The sequence below is a fragment of the Oncorhynchus gorbuscha genome, linkage group LG11 (genome assembly GCF_021184085.1).
Source record: "Oncorhynchus gorbuscha isolate QuinsamMale2020 ecotype Even-year linkage group LG11, OgorEven_v1.0, whole genome shotgun sequence".
Lineage (NCBI taxonomy): Eukaryota > Metazoa > Chordata > Actinopteri > Salmoniformes > Salmonidae > Oncorhynchus > Oncorhynchus gorbuscha.
The window spans coordinates 79,026,530-79,047,208 of NC_060183.1; the positions used below are offsets into that span (position 1 = coordinate 79,026,530).

Here is a 20,679-nt window from a genome sequence, read left to right on the forward strand (position 1 = left end):
GCTGATCTTTACCTTGTCTGGCAGGGCTGATCTTTACCTTGTCTAGCAAGGCTGATCTTTACCTTGTCTGGCAGGGCTGATCTTTACCTTGTCTAGCAGGGCTGATCTTTACCTTGTCTAGCAGGGCTGATCTTTACCTTGTCTGGCAGGGCTGATCTTTACCTTGTCTGGCAGGGCTGCTCATTGCACTTGCGGACTTGAGGCTCAGGTTTGGTCAGGTGACGACATCTTCGGTTGTCCACCACGCTTGTAGTTTTGTTGACAATGTTAGTGCAGGTGACGATTGTCTTTCTTTCTCCTGGAGAAGAAAAATCTAACATGAACGACAAAGTATTGGAAAAGGGAACAAGCAATGCCCCGAGACAGACTTGCATCCTGTTCTGTCTCATTCTTCAGAAACATGTCATAGGCCCTATGGGCCGTTCTGGCTTGGGAAAGGGCTTACTTACTCTACTCAAGAAAAGTGGGAGTGAGGTAATGTACTACTGAGTGGTAATGTAAGGTTTGAACTATAGTTAATATAAATCATGTCAATCATTTCAATCTTTGGGCTAGTGATTGTATTGACGATCATTATCTAATATCCAAGCTCTAGGGAGTCATAATAAACTTCTTGCATTCTCTTCTCCCTGGTACTCAACGAACATCATTGATCAGTCAGATAGTAAGCATTAATCATGAAACATCACTGCCGACTCCGGGCAAAACATCGTCGCAGGACACTGGGGTTCAAATCCGGGGTCCGCCGCGCTCATCACTGTGTCCCTCCGCCTCACCTACCTCTAAACTCTTTCTTACCTATCCTGTCAAAATCACAACAAGTCCACTCCTGGCTCAATTCCCAACTGGAGACTACCAGGGTTCAAAGCCTTAGTACACCCCTCAGACTGCTAACTCAACTTAACCTGTCCCAGCCTCTGTTTCATCCAGCTAATACCTAATACAATACGTTATGAGACTGAATCTCCACACACACACACACACACACACACACACACACACACACACACACACACACACCCACACCCACACACACACACACACACACACACACACACACACACACACACACACACACACACACACACACACACACACACACACACACACACACACACACACACACACACACACACACAGGTCCTACCTCCTACTGCTGAATGTCAATGGGGTGTGTTGTTGGTCCTACCTCCTACTGCTGAATGTCAATGGGGTGTGTTGTCCTACCTCCTACTGCTGAATGTCAATGGGGTGTGTTGGTGGTCCTACCTCCTACTGCTGAATGTCAATGGGGTGTGTTGTCCTACCTCCTACTGCTGAATGTCAATGGGGTGTGTTGTCCTACCTCCTACTGCTGAATGTGTTGTCCTACCTCCTACTGCTGAATGTCAATGGGGTGTGTTGTTGGTCCTACCTCCTACTGCTGAATGTCAATGGGGTGTGTGGTCCTACCTCCTACTGCTGAATGTCAATGGGGTGTGTTGTCCTACCTCCTACTGCTGAATGTCAATGGGGTGTGTTGTCCTACCTCCTACTGCTGAATGTCAATGGGGTGTGTTGTTGGTCCTACCTCCTACTGCTGAATGTCAATGGGGTGTGTTGGTGGTCCTACCTCCTACTGCTGAATGTCAATGGGGTGTGTTGGTGGTCCTACCTCCTACTGCTGAATGTCAATGGGGTGTGTTGGTGGTCCTACCTCCTACTGCTGAATGTCAATGGGGTGTGTTGGTGGTCCTACCTCCTACTGCTGAATGTCAATGGGGTGTGTTGGTGGTCCTACCTCCTACTGCTGAATGTCAATGGGGTGTGTTGGTGGTCCTACCTCCTACTGCTGAATGTCAATGGGGTGTGTTGGTGGTCCTACCTCCTACTGCTGAATGTCAATGGGGTGTGTTGTCCTACCTCCTACTGCTGAATGTCAATGGGGTGTGTTGGTGGTCCTACCTCCTCCACACACGGCATGGCAGTCCTCCCAGCCAGAGTGGGTCCACATGAAGAGGGGTTCGCTGGGCATGGCCCCCGGTCCTAACCCCCCCTGGGGTTCCATGCTAGCCTCTGTGGGGATGGTGTACTCGTAATGGATGCCATGGTTCTGCTCATTGAACAGCAGCACCTGGGTCAGGTAGGATTATATAAGGTCAACTTTTGAGTAATGTTTTTCTAATGTTTGTCTAATGTTTGACGTTTATTGCCTTAAGTTTGTGGATTCAGTCAACCAATTCCAGTAACAAACCACAGCCCATATTACACCCTAGGCAGGTGGACTGAAAATCATTTCATAGGTAAACATTCCAACTAGCCTATCAATGTGGAGGGCAAGGTGGAGCTACGACCATATTCCAGATGTACATGACGTGTCCAGGGATACACAAATCTGGACCTCGAGTCCAGTTCCACACTGATTTTCATTCTTGCAATTTAGTAAGGGACTGGTTTAAACCTAAGGGATAGGGCCTAGGGGTTAGGGACTAAGGGTTAGGGACTAAGGGTTAGGTACTAGGGGTTGGGACTAGGGGTTAGGGACTAAGGGTTAGGGACTAGGGGTTCGGACTAGGGGTTAGGGACTAAGGGTTAGGGACTAGGGGTTAGGGACTAAGGGTTAGGGACTAAGGATTAGGGACTAGGGATTAGGGGTTAGGAACTAAGGGTTAGGGACTAGGGGTTAGGGACTAAGGGTTAGGGACCAGGGGTTAGGGACTAAGGGTTAGGGACTAGGGTTTAGGGACTAAGGGTTTAGGGACTAGGGTTTAGGGACTAGGGTTTAGGGACTAAGGATTGTTTCAGAAAAAATACGTATTTATTTGAGCTTTGGTCTTCGAATAATCTTCAAAGTACACAAACACTGGATAGCTTCTCAAAAGACAACTTCCTCCGTAAATACATTGAAATAAAAACATTACAACACATAAACTTCATTTCCAAAAATGGAGAAGAAACAAACAACTGTTTTTGAAGAGACACTTTCCAAAACCACTGAGACATGATTTGATATCGTAATGATTTGATATCGTAATGATTTGATCTCGTAATGATTTGATATCGTAATGATTTGATATCGTATTGATTTGATATCGTATTGATTTGACATCGCAATGATTTGACATCGTATTGATTTGACATCGCAATGATTTGACATCGTAATGATTTGATATCGTAATGATTTGATATCGTAATGATTTGACATCGTAATGATTTGATATCGTAATGATTTGATATCGTAATGATTTGACATCGTAATGATTTGATATCGTAATGATTTGATATCGTAATGATTTGACATCGTAATGATTTGATATCGTAATGATTTGATATCGTAATGATTTGACATCGTAATGATTTGACATCGTAATGATTTGATATCGTAATGATTTGATATAGTATTGATTTGATATCATATTGATTTGATATCGTATTGATTTGATATCGTATTGATTTGATATCATAATGATTTGATGTCGTATTGATTTGATATCGTATTGATTTGATATCGTATTGATTTGATATCGTATTGATTTGATATCGTATTGATTTGATATCGTATTGATTTGATATCGTAATGATTTGATCTCGTAATGATTTGACATCGTAATGATTTGACATCGTAATGATTTGATATCGTAATGATTTGATATAGTATTGATTTGATATCATATTGATTTGATATCGTATTGATTTGATATCGTATTGATTTGATATCATAATGATTTGATGTCGTATTGATTTGATATCGTATTGATTTGATATCGTATTGATTTGATATCATATTGATTTGATATAGTATTGATTTGATATCGTATTGATTTGATATCGTAATGATTTGATATCGTAATGATTTGATATAGTATTGATTTGATATCATATTGATTTGATATCGTATTGATTTGATATCGTATTGATTTGATATCATATTGCCGCCCACACGCTACTGTTATCAATGAACATTTATTACTTCATGAAACCACCATGCAGGACCAGATTTATCATGATGCACACCCCTCCCCTTCCCCCGTTAACACATAATTTCATTAGTAGTTGTCAGGAGGCTAATCCTATTCAAATTATAACCCTAATCTCAGCAATGACAGAGCTGTCGCTAGCCGCAGCCAGCTAATAACAGCAGCCGTGCAGCCAATCATATCCTCAATCATTAATCGCGTCAGGCTGCCAGGCTGGTCACAGGCCAACTCACAACCTGACCTGACATATGGGGAGTGCGCTTCCGCCTGTGGATATAGTACCACCAGAAATTCCGTAGTTCCATTAGACATGTTTACTGCTTTGTCTGTTGTACAGTAGTGTAATGTCTGTTGTACAGCAGTGTAATGTCTGTTGTACAGCAGTGTAATGTCTGTTGTACAGCATTGTAATGTCTGTTGCACAGCAGTGTAATGTCTGTTGCACAGCAGTGTAATGTCTGTTGTACAGCAGTGTAATGTCTGTTGCACAGCAGTGTAATGTCTGTTGTACAGCAGTGTAATGTCTGTTGCACAGCAGTGTAATGTCTGTTGTACAGCAGTGTAATGTCTGTTGCACAGCAGCGTAATAGCGTTATATATGATGAGTTCATAAAGGTTTGAGACGTCCCCTACTACATCAGTCAGAAAAAGCTACAAGGTAAGCAGTTTTTTGTTCCAGCTCAGCACTGAAAACTTGAATCAATGCCTTGATGATGAGTTGATTAGGTGGATCTAGTGTTTTAGTGCTGGGCTGGAACAAAAGCCTGCATAGCCCTGGTAGCTTCTGAGGACTAGTGGACCCGACCACAATGCTGAAATGCTGCATAGCCCTGGTAGCACATCAGGACTAGGGAACGTGACCACAATGCTGAAATGCTGCATAGCCCTGGTAGCACATCAGGACTAGGGAACGTGACCACAATGCTGAAATGCTGCATAGCCCTGGTAGCACCTCAGGACTAGTGAACCTGACCACAATGACGTGACCACCGATTGATGTAAACCCACAGAGCAGCCCTGGGTTCAAGTATAATCTGAAATCATTTAAAAATGATGTGCTTGTCTGTTGTAATGAAACTAACAAAAAAGTCCCATAAGCAAAAACCCTGCACATCAGCAGACACTCTTATTCCAGAGCAACTTACAGTAGTGAACGCATACATTTTCCATTGATACTAATGCCCCGAGGGACTTCGAACCCACAACCCTGGCATTACAAGTGCCATCGCTCTAACAACTGAGCTACTCAAGGCAGGCTAAAGCAAACGCTGAAAGTAGGTTCAAAGATTCCAAATAGTATTTGAACCCAGGTTTACAGAGACATAAAGGAAATAAGGAAGTCATTTACCATGAGATGCAACGGGGAGGTAGTGGGACCTCTGGCTGACATTTTCTCCCACAGTCCTCTCCGGACGTAGTGAACGGTGGTGCCCGCCATGTTGAAGGCTCCTGGGCGGTCTATCTTCCAGTCGCTGTTGATGGAATGCTTGTTTGTGTCTTTGAGTGCTGCAGAAAGTAAACAAGGAAAAGCAGCAGAGACTTAATGGTTACAGTCCCAAATGGCACCCTCATTCCCTCGACAGTAATTTATGGGCTCTGGTTAAATGTAGTCCATTATATACTGAATAGAGTACCATTTTGGGATGTTTCCAGTGTTTTGATGCACAACTTGTACCCACTCTGTGGACGGATGTTGTTGATACTGTGAGGGAGGAAAAATACAAGGCAGCAGTCTGGCTAAAGTTCTGTTTACCACTTAGCTGTGAGGTCCTTCATCTTAGATGTGTTGAGCTGTGAGGTCCTTCATCTTAGATGTGTTTAGCTGTGAGGTCCTTCATCTTAGATGTGTTGAGCTGTGAGGTCCTTCATCTGTGAGGTCCTTCATCTTAGATGTGTTGAGTCCTTCATCTGTGAGGTCCTTCATCTTAGATGTGTTGTGAGCTGTGAGGTCCTTCATCTTAGACATGTTTAGATGTGAGGTCCTTCATCTTAGATGTGTTTAGCTGTGAGGTCCTTCATCTTAGATGTGTTGAGCTGTGAGGTCCTTTGTCTTAGATGTGTTTAGCTGTGAGGTCCTTCATCTTAGACATGTTTAGATGTGAGGTCCTTCATCTTAGACGTGTTTAGATGTGAGGTCCTTCATCTTAGATGTGTTTAGCTGTGAGGTCCTTCATCTTAGATGTGTTTAGATGTGAGGTCCTTCATCTTAGATGTGTTGAGCTGTGAGGTCCTTCATCTTAGATGTGTTGAGCTGTGAGGTCCTTCGTCTTAGATGTGTTTAGATGTGAGGTCCTTCATCTTAGATGTGTTGAGCTGTGAGGTCCTTCATCTTAGATGTGTTTAGATGTGAGGTCCTTCATCTTAGATGTGTTTAGATGTGAGGTCCTTCATCTTAGATGTGTTTAGATGTGAGGTCCTTCATCTTAGATGTGTTTAGATGTGAGGTCCTTCATCTTAGACACGTTTAGATGTGAGGTCCTTCATCTTAGATGTGAGGTCCTTCATCTTAGATGTGTTGAGCTGTGAGGTACTTCATCTTAGACACGTTTAGATGTGAGGTCCTTCATCTTAGATGTGTTTAGATGTGAGGTCCTTCATCTTAGACACGTTTAGATGTGAGGTCCTTCATCTTAGATGTGTTTAGATGTGAGGTCCTTCATCTTAGACACGTTTAGCTGTGAGGTCCTTCATCTTAGATGTGTTCAGCTGTGAGGTCCTTCATCTTAGATGTGTTTAGCTGTGAGGTCCTTCATCTTAGATGTGTTTAGCTGTGAGGTCCTTCATCTTAGATGTGTTTAGATGTGAGGTCCTTCATCTTAGACGTGTTTAGCTGTGAGGTTCTTCATCTTAGACACGTTTAGCTGTGAGGTTCTTCATCTTAGACACGTTTAGCTGTGAGGTCCTTCATCTTAGACACGTTTAGCTGTGAGGTCCTTCATCTTAGACACGTTTAGCTGTGAGGTTCTTCATCTTAGACACGTTTAGCTGTCAGGTCCTTCATCTTAGACGTGTTTAGCTGTGAGGCCTTCATCTTAGATGTGTTTGTCTTCAGTTTATGGGGAATTTTCACTTTAGGAGCTTGGCGAGTTTACAAAATTATTTGAAACATCAATATATATTTACAACAATTGATTTACAACAATCTCTTCACACAAATACACACACACACACACACACACACACACACACACACACACACACACACACACACACACACACACACACACACACACACACACACACACACACACACACACACACACACACACACACACACACACACACACACACACACACACACACACACACACTCGCCAGAATCCTAACAGTAACCTCTTGTCCAATCTTATCACTCTTCCCTCTACATGCGTTTGAACTCATTTGGCTTCTCCTTAGCAGATTGGCATCCTGGGAGGGTGGAGAGGGATGGCTTAGCGAATGGGGAGTGAGGAAGGAATGGTGGTGGGGGAAGTAGAGACACTGGAGAAGTAGAGAGGAGGGGTAGTAGAGACACTGGGGAAGTAGAGACACTGGGGAAGTAGAGACTCTGGGGAAGTAGAGACTCTAGGGAAGTAGAGAGGAGGGGTAGTAGAGACACTGGGGAAGTAGAGACTCTGGGGAAGTAGAGACACTGGGGAGTTAGAGACACTGGGGAAGTAGAGAATCTGGGGAAGTAGAGACCCTGGGGAAGTAGAGACCCTGGGGAAGTAGAGACCCTGGGGAAGTAGAGACACTGGGGAAGTAGAGACTCTGGGGAAGTAGAGACCCTGGGGAAGTAGAGACCCTGGGGAAGTAGAGACACTGGGGAAGTAGAGACACTGGCGAAGTAGAGACACTGGGGAAGTAGAGACTCTGGGGAAGTAGAGACACGGGGGAAGTAGAGAGGAGGGGGAAGTAGAGGAGGGGAAGTAGAGAGGAGGGGGAAGTAGAGGCTCTGGGGAAGTAGAGAGGAGGGGAAGTAGAGAGGAGGGGGAAGTAGAGGCTCTGGGGAAGTAGAGGAGGGGAAGTAGAGACACTGGGGAAGTACAGAGGAGGGGTAGTAGAGACACTGGGGAAGTAGAGACTGGGGAAGTAGAGGCTCTGGGGAAGTAGAGAGGAGGGGAAGTAGAGAGGAGGACAAAGTAGTGTCTCTGGGGAATTAGAGTGAGGGGAAGTAGAGACATTGGGGAAGTAGAGAGGAGGGGAAGTAGAGAGGAGGGGTAGTAGAGAGGAGGGGGAAGTAGAGGCTCTGGGGAAGTAGAGTCTCTGGGGAGGTAGAGGCTCAGGGGAAGTAGAGAGGAGGGGAAGTAGAGAAGAGGGGGAAGTAGAGAGGAGGGGGAAGTAGGGACTCTGGGGAAGTAGAGACTCTGGGGAAGTAGAGACTCTGGGGAAGGAGAGAGGAGGGGGAAGTAGGGACTCTGGGGAAGTAGAGACACTGGGGAAGTAGAGACACTGGGGAAGTAGAGACTCTGGGGAAGTAGAGACTCTGGGGAAGTAGAGACACTGGGGAAGTAGAGAGGAGGGGTAGTAGAGAGGAGAGGAAGTAGAGAGGAGGGGTAGTAGAGAGGAGGGGGAAGTAGAGACACTGGGGAAGTAGAGAGGAGGGGTAGTAGAGAGGAGGGGTAGTAGAGACACTGGGGAAGTAGAGAGGAGGAGTAGTAGAGAGGTGGGGAAGTAGAGAGGAGGAGAAGTAGAGACACTGTGGAAGTAGAGAGGAGGGGAAGTAGAGAGGAGGGGAAGTAGAGACTGGGGAAGGAGAGAGGAGGGGGAAGTAGGGACTCTGGGGAAGTAGAGAGGAGGGGGAAGGAGAGAGGAGGGGGAAGTAGGGACTCTGGGGAAGTAGAGACACTGGGGAAGTAGAGACACTGGGGAAGTAGAGAGGAGGGGAAGTAGAGACACTGGGGAAGTAGAGAGGAGGGGTAGTAGAGAGGAGGGGTAGTAGAGAGGAGGGGGAAGTAGAGAGGAGGGATAGTAGAGAGGAGGGGGAAGTAGAGACACTGGGGAAGTAGAGAGGAGGGGTAGTAGAGAGGAGGGGTAGTAGGGACACTGAGGAAGTAGAGAGGAGGGGTAGTAGAGAGGAGGGGAAGTAGAGAGGAGGGGAAGTAGAGACACTGGGGAAGTAGAGACTCTGGGGAAGTAGAGACTCTGGGGAAGTAGGGACTCTGGGGAAGTAGAGACACTGGGGAAGTAGAGACACTGGGGAAGTAGAGACACTGGGGAAGTAGGGACTCTGGGGAAGTAGAGGCTCTGGGGTAGTAGAGAGGAGGGGTAGTAGAGACACTGGGGAAGTAGAGAGGAGGGGAAATAGATGGGATTGCCCAAGCAGCCTCTCAGTGTATTCGAAGTGAGCCGCCTCGTGGTTCCTAATCACATGAAAGGCAGGAGTCAGGACGCTAGCAAGCAGGGGAGGAAAACAGTCAGGCTGAATCCCAAATGGCTATAAGTGGGGCACTACATAGGGAATAGGGTGCCACTTGAGACAGATTATTCCCTGATAGCAGGCAGGTCTGCTGACACATATTAGACAGGTGGATACAGCGCAGGGCCTGTGTTGTGTGGTTACACTAGGAGTCATCTGAAAGAGAGACATCTGAAAGACAGCCATATGAGAGATGAGAGGAGATGTGTGGAGCTGGGGAACTAATGCTCTCTCACTAAAGCTGACTGACTAATCTGAGAGCAGTGGATTGGGCACGTGAAAGATGAGAGGAAATGTGGAGGAGTTCAGGAAGTTAGTGAGACTCGAAAGCTGGGGGAGTAACGCTCTCTCACTAAAGCTGGCTGAAGGACTTATCTAAGAGCAGTGGACTGGGCACATGAAAGCTGAGAGGGGTGATCTCTGTATAGATGTGAAGGAGCTGGGGGAGTAATACCAGGCGTATACTACACCACTTTCAAAAGCCCAACATCGCTGAGCCTCTCACATTAAACAAACGTCTTTCATTACGTTTTTCGTCTTCCCAACTTAGTGGTGCACACACTACACATTCTGGCTGACAGGGGTCACACACTACACATTCTGGCTGACAGGGGTCACACACTACACATTCTGGCTGACAGGGGTCACACACTACACATTCTGGCTGACAGGGGTCACACACTACACATTCTGGCTGACAGGGGTCACACACTACACATTCTGGCTGACAGGGGTCACACACTACACATTCTGGCTGACAGGGGTCACACACTACACATTCTGGCTGACAGGGGTCACACACTACACATTCTGGCTGACAGGGGTCACACACTACACATTCTGGCAGACAGGGGTCACACACTACACATTCTGGCTGACAGGGGTCACACACTACACATTCTGGCAGACAGGGGTCACACACTACACATTCTGGCTGACAGGGGTCACACACTACACATTCTGGCAGACGGAGGTCACACACTACACATTCTGGCTGACAGGGGTCACACACTACACATTCTGGCAGACAGGGGTCACACACTACACATTCTGGCTGACAGGGGTCACACACTACACATTCTGGCTGACAGGGGTCACACACTACACATTCTGGCTGACAGGGGTCACACACTACACATTCTGGCAGACAGGGGTCACACACTACACATTCTGGCTGACAGGGGTCACACACTACACATTCTGGCTGACAGGGGTCACACACTACACATTCTGGCTGACAGGGGTCACACACTACACATTCTGGCTGACAGGGGTCACACACTACACATTCTGGCTGACAGGGGTCACACACTACACATTCTGGCTGACAGGGGTCACACATTCTGGCTGACAGGGGTCACACACACATTCTGGCAGACAGGGGTCACACACTACACATTCTGGCTGACAGGGGTCACACACTACACATTCTGGCTGACAGGGGTCACACACTACACATTCTGGCTGACAGGGGTCACACACTACACATTCTGGCAGACAGGGGTCACACACTACACATTCTGGCAGACAGGGGTCACACACTAAACATTCTGGCAGACAGGGGTCACACACTAAACATTCTGGCTGACAGGGGTCACACACTACACATTCTGGCTGACAGGGGTCACACACTAAACATTCTGGCTGACAGGGGTCACACACTACACATTCTGGCTGACAGGGGTCACACACTAAACATTCTGGCAGACAGGGGTCACACACTAAACATTCTGGCTGACAGGGGTCACACACTACACATTCTGGCAGACAGGGGTCACACACTAAACATTCTGGCTGACAGGGGTCACACACTACACATTCTGGCTGACAGGGGTCACACACTACACATTCTGGCAGACGGAGGTCACACACTACACATTCTGGCAGACAGGGGTCACACACTGAACATTCTGGCAGACGGAGGTCACACACTGAACATTCTGGCAGACGGAGGTCACACACTAAACATTCTGGCAGACAGGGGTCACACACTACACATTCTGGCTGACAGGGGTCACACACTGAACATTCTGGCTGACAGGGGTCACACACTGAACATTCTGGCAGACGGAGGTCACACACTACACATTCTGGCAGACAGGGGTCACACACTACACATTCTGGCTGACAGGGGTCACACACTACACATTCTGGCTGACAGGGGTCACACACTACACATTCTGGCTGACAGGGGTCACACACTACACATTCTGGCAGACAGGGGTCACACACTAAACATTCTGGCAGACAGGGGTCACACACTAAACATTCTGGCAGACAGGGGTCACACACTAAACATTCTGGCAGACAGGGGTCACACACTACAGGTTCTTCCGTTGGTCGTGAGGATTCTGAAAACAATGATGTGAATAGATTGTGTAGCAGCTTCAATACATTTTGAATTTAATAACATTGCTTGTGAACTTCAAAGTAAAAATACTAGTGGGCTAGTAGTAGTGATCACTCCTGCTCGAGAATCTACCAACGATTTATGTATACACTAGATACCTAACAGGGGGCGCTGTTTTGAAGCCAATGCACCTCCATCTTGGCACTCCCTCAACATTGTAAAAAAAATATTTTGCCAGCTAGAGAAATGCATTTATTAATGTCTACATTGGTTTTTACCATATGTATTCTATTACAGACACCTTAATGCATACTTTAAAATTATATTATGTGAGCTAAACATAGAAAAATAAAATATATACAAAAACATTTTCCTTAAAGCATCACTTTCTTTTTAAGGACTGATGTAACTGTTCCTCGGTGGCTTCAAAGCCTACCATTGGCTAATGCATAGCATCAGCAATCCATGGTTTATATACATCATTGGAGTCTACACATTCTGGGTGATACGATACAATGTCATCATCTCACTGGCTTCTTCTCTCATTGGCTATTGCTGATGACCTTTCTGAAAACCTGTCGTTGCACACCTCACACTACAAGAGTATTGCAGTATTTGTACCGATAAAATCAAACATGTTTGAAAATAACAGGACCTCTGGGACGACTCAAAGACGGGACCCTCAGATTGGGTCGATGACCCGCTCACATTGAAACAAGCGTTGGTGACGACCAAACCCCCAAGTAGGCAACGACAAAAACTTGTCTGGGACAGCTAAATCGTGGAGTGTACGCCCGCCTTAAGTGTTCTCTCTCTTAAGATGGGGAAGGACTGATCCAAGAGCAGCGACTTGAACGGGCTTGAGAGGAGTGATGAGAGGAGAGTGTGTGTGGATGTGAATGCTAGAGCTGTGGGAGTTGATGCTCTCTCTGTAAAGCCGGATGAGGTGGCCGATGAGGTGGATGATGAGGTGGACGATGAGGTGGACGATGAGGTGGCCGATGAGGTGGCCGATGAGGTGGCCGATGAGGTGGCTGATGAGGTGGCCGATGAGGTGGCCGATGAGGTGGCCGATGAGGTGGCTGATGAGGTGGCCGATAAGGTGGCCAATGAGGTGGACGATGAGGTTGCCGATGAGGTGGACGATGAGGTGGCCGATGAGGTGGCCGATGAGGTGGCCGATGAGGTGGACGATGAGGTGGACGATGAGGTTGCCATAGGGATATATAGCCCTCTGGACTTTGGTGAAGTGAAAATGTGCTTCCCAGGCAAAAATCAGTTTGAGACACCTGCTATAGAATGTGTTCTATTTCAAGTCATATGGGCACTATATTAGAGACATAGAAAAGGACTACTGCTAGATTCAAGAGAGTTGTTTGCTACTGTATCACCCTGTTGAAAGCAACATCGGTCCGTATCTTACCCAAATAACTCTGTGCAGGCTTTTCTTCCATCACTCTGATTCTCCTGGCCCCTTTGGGGATGATCACAGCTTCCACATAGCCTGAGGGGAAAGAGGTGGAGAGAGAGAGATAAAGAGAGAGGTAGAGAGAGGGGGGAGTGGGGGGGTGTAACTGTACGGTTGTTGGGTCCATGCCTGCACTAGAACTATTTGTAAGTCGCTCTGGATAAGAGCGTCTGCTAAATGACTTAAATGTAAATGTAAATGTAACTATCTAGCTCACTAGTACCATGTGTACATGTAACGTACAGTTCAGTCACTTCACTCCTAAGAGAGCCAGGCAGGTCGACTGGAAGAGCTACAGTACTGTACTGTGTGTTCATGTGTGTCTCTACCCCCTGTGCTCGGGATCACAGGCCGTGAATAGATCTATGTGTGGGGTCTCCCTGCTACCTAACTGATGGTCACAGTTAGCCTAGCGCGGTCCGGGGAGCTTGAGTACATATGAATGAGATCCATTCAAGGTCGAGAAAGGTGTTCCTCACCGTTGCCGAGCCATAGCCATTCATCGCACAGGATGTTGACATTGTTCGCTGTGTAATCTGAACTTGCTTTGAAGTAGTATTCAAAAGGGTGATTTTAAAAAAAAACTTTGCCCAGTCTTTAAGATGCAGCTTCGTGCTGATTCAGGGTCCACTGAGGAGAGGCTAGGTCCTTTTTTTTCCTTTTTCAGAGCAGAAAATAACTCTGCAAGTACCTAACTGACCTAACTAAAAAACTGTCCGTTTGTGACATCCAGTTTGATATAAATACTTAACTCTGTCTCTTGTGAATAATGATGAGTTTTAATAATCGGACCCCGTGTGTGAACAACAACAAAAAGAAGAAGAGCTGTAAATTCCTTCCTGATTTCTCTCTCCTTGAGAGCTGTGGTAAACTTTTATTGGTAGTTAATAATGATGTCATTACTTTTTCACCATACTGGTACCATGTGGCTCAGTTGGTAGAGCATGACACTTGCAATGCCAGGGTTGTGGGTTCAATTCCCACGGGAGGGAACCAGTATGGGGAAAAAATACAAAAAAAGGCTTTCTCACTCTGGATAAGAGCATCTGCTAAATGACTTAAATTTAAAACTTATTATAGAGCATTATAAACTGGGTGGTTCAAACCCTGAATGCTGATTGGCTGACAGCTGTGGTATATCAGACTGTATACCACGGGTATGACAAAACATTTATTTTCCTGCTCTGATTACGTTGGTAAATAGTTTATAATAGCAATAAGGCACCTCGGGGGTTTGTGATAAATGGCCAATATACCACGGATAAGGGCTGAGTCCAGGCACTCCACGTTGCGTCGCGCGTAAGAACGGCCCTTAGCCGTGGTATATTGGCCATATACCACACCCCCTCGGGCCTTATTGCTTAAACATACAACCAATATATTTTTTTAACCAACAAGCTACAATAGAAAGTGATGAATGATCTGTAAAAGTTTAATCAAAATTCAATCCAACTTGGATATAAATCATTTAGGGAGATTATCAACAGTAATTCAACACGTTTTTTTAATCCATACACTTCATTCAAATATGAAGAACATTCCCTGTAATAGTGCTGCAGCTTGTTAGGAGATAAAGTCCAGATCTGTGAGACTCTCTAAGACAAACCGAGGGAGATTGGCAGCCAGAGAGGTAACATTACAGTACACGCAGCACTTTGAAGATTCCCCCTAGGTACAGATCTTTGATCAGCTTCCTCTTCCCCGAATCCTAACCTTAACCATTCGTGGGGAAAATGCTAAACTGACCCAAGATCAGCGTCTAGGGGCAAGGTTGCCCTAAACCTACTGAGGGGGTACGGTACCTGCTCCTTTGGTGTGGTTGAAGTTCCCCTTGATGACTTTACAAGACTTGCCGTTGCCATTACACACCCCACAGTGGTCCTCTCTTGCCATCGAACTCAGGATCCTGTCACAGCCCACTTTCTAGACAACAACACAGAAACCTTGGGTTAACGACATTCTCACATTGTAGATAATACAGTTAAACAGAAATAAAGCTTAAAATAATGTTGTCCTCTGATGACGAGGGGGAGGGAGGGGGGGGCAGTGGTGGTTTAAAAAAAGGTTTGATCGACTGTTGACTGACAGTCGAGTTCGGGTGCTTTGGAGAACTTGGACAATATGCAGAAACATTCAGTAATTCATTATGTCTACATACTACTGTCTACATACTACTGTCTACTGTCTACATACTACTGTCTACATACTACTGTCTACACACTACTGTCTACATACTACTGTCTACTGTCTACATACTACTGTCTACATACTACTGTCTACATACTACTGTAATCTCAGACAGGCCAAGACATATTTTTGTACAATAGGAGACTACTTTGGGTGGAGGGCTGATTTGGGTGGGTGATAGAGAAGTATAATGTAGGACAGCATCTGTTAATGTGTATTGTACATCCCAGTTTAGCCAGGGGTGTTTTCACTAGGAACCAAACAGGCCCAGTTTAGCCAGGGGTGTTTTCACTAGGAACCAAACAGGCCCAGTTTAGCCAGGGGTGTTTTCACTAGGAACCAAACAGGCCCAGTTTAGCCAGGGGTGTTTTCACTAGGAACCAAACAGGCCCAGTTTAGCCAGGGGTGTTTTCACTAGGAACCAAACAGGCCCAGTTTAGCCAGGGGTGTTTTCACTAGGAACCAAACAGGCCCAGTTTAGCCAGGGGTGTTTTCACTAGGAACCAAACAGGCCCAGTTTAGCCAGGAGTGTTTTCACTAGGAACCAAACAGGCCCAGTTTAGCCAGGGGTGTATTCACTAGGAACCAAACAGGCCCAGTTTAGCCAGGGGTGTATGTAGGAACCAAACCTGACCAATACATATAGTACTATGGTGATCAGACAGTACTATGGTGATCAGACAGTACTATGGTGAGTAGAGAGTACTATGGTGATCAGACAGTACTATGGTGATCAGACAGTACTATGGTGATCAGACAGTACTATGGTGAGTAGAGAGTACTATGGTGATCAGACAGTACTATGGTGATCAGACAGTACCATGGTGATCAGACAGTACTATGGTGATCAGACAGTACTATGGTGATCAGACAGTACTATGGTGATCAGACAGTACTATGGTGATCAGACAGTACTATGGTGATCAGACAGTACTATGGTGATCAGACAGTACTATGGTGATCAGACAGTACTATGGTGAGTAGAGAGTACTATGGTGATCAGACAGTACTATGGTGATCAGACAGTACCATGGTGAGTAGACAGTACTATGGTGAGTAGACAGTACTGATCAGACAGTACTATGGTGATCAGACAGTACTATGGTGAGTAGAGAGTACTATGGTGATCAGACAGTACTATGGTGAGTAGACAGTACTATGGTGATCAGACAGTACCATGGTGATCAGACAGTACTATGGTAGGCAGACAGTACTATGGTGATCAGACAGTACCATGGTGATCTGACAGTACCATGGTGAGTAGACAGTACTGATCAGACAGTACTATGGTGATCAGACAGTACAGTGGTGAGTAGACAGTACTATGGTGATCAGACAGTACTATGGTAGGCAGACAGTACTATGCAATAGGGGCAGCCTAGTGGTTAGAGTGTGGGGCCAGTAACTGAAGGGTTGCTGGATTGAATCCCCGAGCAGATAAGGTAAAAATCTGTCATTCTACCCCTGAACAAGGCAGTTAACCCAATGCTCCCCGGTAGACCGTCATTGTAAATAAGAATTTGTTCATAACTAACTTGCCTAGATTAATAAAGGTTAAAAATAAATAAATAAATGTATAAAAAAATACGTAGCTGGAGAGCAGATTCTTTTGACCAAGAGCCAGCAGTTCACAGATGGGCCATCCGTGTGTCAGAGAGGATGATGGGTGTGTGCTGGGGCTTGGGCCACGACCTACTCTGGGAGCGTGGAAACATCCTTACAACGCCAGAGCAACATATTACTCTGTTTCTCTCGCTCTCTGTCTGCCTGTCTGTCTGTCTGTCTTTCTCTCTCTCTGCCTTTCTCTCTTACTCTCTGTCTGCCTATCTGTCTGCCTTTCTCTCTGTCCGCCTTTCTCTCTCTCTCTCTCTCTGTCTGCCTCTCTCTCTGTCTGTCTGCCTCTCTCTCTCTCTCTCTCTCTCTCTCTCTCTCTCTCTCTCTCTCTCTCTCTCTCTCTCCCTCTCTCTCCCTCTCTTCCCCTCTCTCTCGTCCCCTCTCTCTCTCTCTCTCTCTCTCTCTCTCTCTCTCTCTCTCTCTCTCCCTCTCTCTTTCTCTCTCTCTCTCTCTTCTTCTCTCTCTCCCGTCCCCTCTCCCTTTCTCTCTCTCGTCCCCTTTCTCTCTCTCTCTCTCTTCCTCTCTCTCTCTCTCTCTCTCTCTCTCTCTCTCTTCCCCTCTCTCTCGTCCCCTCTCTCCCTCTCTCTTCCCCTCTCTCTCGTCCCCGCTCTCTCTCTCGCTCTTCCCCTCTCTCTTTCTCTCTCTCTCTCTCTTTTTCATCTCTCTCCAGCCCAGATAGCAGAAAATAATCCCCGCAAATCATCCCTGTGTTTTCTGAAATATTCCCCAGTTGTCTATTTTTCTACCAGAGAAATAGGTTCTGGTCATGGGTTGATCGTCTGTCTACTGCAGGCACGTTCTCCTGCTCCTGGGAGTGCAGTCAACATAATGGAGGGTGGCTGTGGGGCTCCGCCGATAACAATGGGTCTGTGACCCAAATTGCACACTATTCCCTACACAGTGCACTACTTGTGACCAAAGTCCTATGGGCCCTGGTAAAAACAATTGTGCACTAAATAGAGAATAGGGCACCATTTTGGGTCAGTGATTTAAGCACCATTTATTTTCTTGCTGGACGTGACATTGAAGACTGTGTTTGGAAGGAGACATGGAATGTGTTGGGGAAACAGCTTGGAAAATGACTTTCTCTTTCTGCAATATGGAACATTTTTCACAATTTTGCTGTCCGAGAACTGTGACATCAGATCAGACTAACCTGCATCATCAGAGACATCAGAAAAATGTTGCGTGAGATGGCTACGAATAACACTTACAAAAATCTCCAGGACTTTGGGTTTTGTGTGCCATGAAGAGATGCAAAACTTCCAGCTTTATTTAGAACTATATTGTGTAAATCTACCATTGAATTACTGAAAATGTAGAACACACTGGAACCTAACTAGTCCCCTGTCACATGACTGGTGTACCTGACAAGTCCCATGCCACATGATATGTAATTTCCTCTAGGTACAGATCTAGGATCAGCTTCCCCTGCCCCAATCCAAACCTTAACCTTTAGTGGGGATACGCACTGACCCAAGATCAGCGTCTAGGGGCAACTTCACATGACTGGTGTACCTGAAAAGTCCCCTGTCACATGACTGGTGTACCTGAAAAGTCCCCTGTCACATGACTGGTGTACCTGAAAAGTCCCCTGTCACATGACTGGTGTACCTGAAAAGTCCCCTGTCACATGACTGGTGTATCTGAAAAGTCCCCTGTCACATGACTAGTGTACCTGAAAAGTCCCCTGTCACATGACTGGTGTACCTGAAAAGTCCCCTGTCACATGACTGGTGTACCTGACATGTCCCGTTGGCACAGAGGCCTGACTCCTGAGAGCCGCAGGAGGTTCCATCCAGCACCTTCTCAGCCAGGAGGCGGGGTTGTTCTTTCCCTGTGGAGGAACAGAACAGTGTACAGGGCCTCTCTGGAAGAGAGAGAGGGGAGGGGAGGAGAGAGAGGAGGAGGAAGTGAGGAGAGTGAGGAGGAGGAGGGAGGGAGGGGAGGAAGAGAGAGGATATGGGGAGGAGAAGAGTAGACAAGTAAGAGGGGATAGGAGGTGGGGGTTGGGGAGAGTAGAGAAGAGAGGGTGCCATTTAATGTAAAGTAGGTTACCATATAGAGAATAGGGTGCCATTTAATGTAAAGTAGTGCACCATATAGAGAATAGGGTGCCATTTAATGTAAAGTAAATCACCATATAGAGAATAGGGTGCCATTTAATGTAAAGTAGTGCACCATATAGAGAATAGGGTGCCATTCAATGTAAAGTAGTGCACCATATATAGAATAGGGTGCCATTTAATGTAAAGTAGTGCACCATATAGAGAATAGGGTGCCATTTAATGTAAAGTAGGTCACCATATAGAGAATATCCTATCCTATAATTTCTGAACCTATCAGATCCTATCCTTTCATATCATATTACCATGCTCTATCATTTTGACCGCTACATCACCCCATCATTACCCATACACAACCCCTACATAACCCCATCATTACCCATACACAACCCCTACATAACCCCATCATTACCCATACACAACCCCTACATCACCCCATCATTACCCATACACAACCCCTACATAACCCCATCATTACCCATACACAACCCCTACATAACCCCATCATTACCCATACACAACCCCTACATCACCCTATCATTACCCATACACAACCCCTACATCACCCCATCATTACCCATACACAACCCCTACATAACCCCATCATTACCCATACACAACCCCTACATCACCCCATCATTACCCATATACAACACCTACATCACCCCATCATTACCCATACACAACCCCTACATCACCCCATCATTACCCATACACAACCCCTACACCACCCCATCATTACCCATACACAACCCCTACATCACCAACATCATTACCCATACACAACCACTATATCACCCCATCATTACCCATACACAACCCCTACATCACCCCATCATTACCCATACACAACCCCTACATCACCCCATCATTACCCATACACAACCCCTACATGACCTCATCTTGAGGTTCATGCCCGATACCATATCTATTAGCTTTGAACTACTACACTCAGGAAAGAAATGCGCTATCTAGAACCTAAAAGGGTTCTTCGGCTGTCCCCTTTGAATAACCCTTTTTGGTTCCAGGTAGAACCCTTTTGGCTTCAATGTAGAACCCTTTTGGTTCCATGTAGAACCCATTGGAACTCTTTTTTTTTCCTATGAGTGTACCACAGATATTTGTGTTAAGAGCATGGTGATATGATATCACATGCCTTATGTTCATGACCGTTACACGACCCCATTGTGACCTTCATGACAACCAGCTAAAAATAGGTTCAACCCAGACATCCACCCAGACATGTCAGAAAGTTATTTTACAGGTCAGACACGCCAGAGATCGAAGGGCTAAAAAGCAGCGTGTGGCTGCAATGTGTTAGCTATCACCTCCTGGGTGATGACAAACATTGTTATGGCTGTTTGGACCGTATCCACATGTAGAATCATTGGAAAATGAACAGAAGTTGACGGTTGATATTCAAGAGGCGTCTGAGCTCACGCAGCTCGGTTATCTCCGAGGTTTAAACACACGGACTAAATGTTGGAGAATAATACAACTGGATTGGATGCACCATTTATAAAAAACATTAGGTGACACTTTCTGTTTTCTATGGATATCTTCTTCATGGTGTTTTAGAAGCACATTTATACATTTTACATTTACATTATAATTCATGAAATAAGACGCAAGTTTGATTT

General features: G+C 45.9%; 1 protein-coding gene and 1 non-coding gene across 2 annotated transcripts in view; one reads left to right on the forward strand and one right to left on the reverse strand.

Annotated features, from left to right (window-relative positions):
- The window catches only part of LOC123989530 (A disintegrin and metalloproteinase with thrombospondin motifs 19-like), a 136,853-nt gene that overhangs the window by 45,707 nt on the left and 70,467 nt on the right, over positions 1-20,679 (reverse strand). Inside the window, 6 exon segments of the mRNA XM_046290604.1 lie at positions 163-298; positions 1,945-2,113; positions 5,305-5,462; positions 13,128-13,208; positions 14,975-15,095; positions 18,716-18,843. Of these exon segments, the coding sequence (XP_046146560.1) occupies positions 163-298; positions 1,945-2,113; positions 5,305-5,462; positions 13,128-13,208; positions 14,975-15,095; positions 18,716-18,843 (793 nt within the window).
- trnaa-ugc lies at positions 14,090-14,168 on the forward strand. The gene has a single exon. It is a non-coding gene; the product is annotated as a tRNA-Ala (tRNA).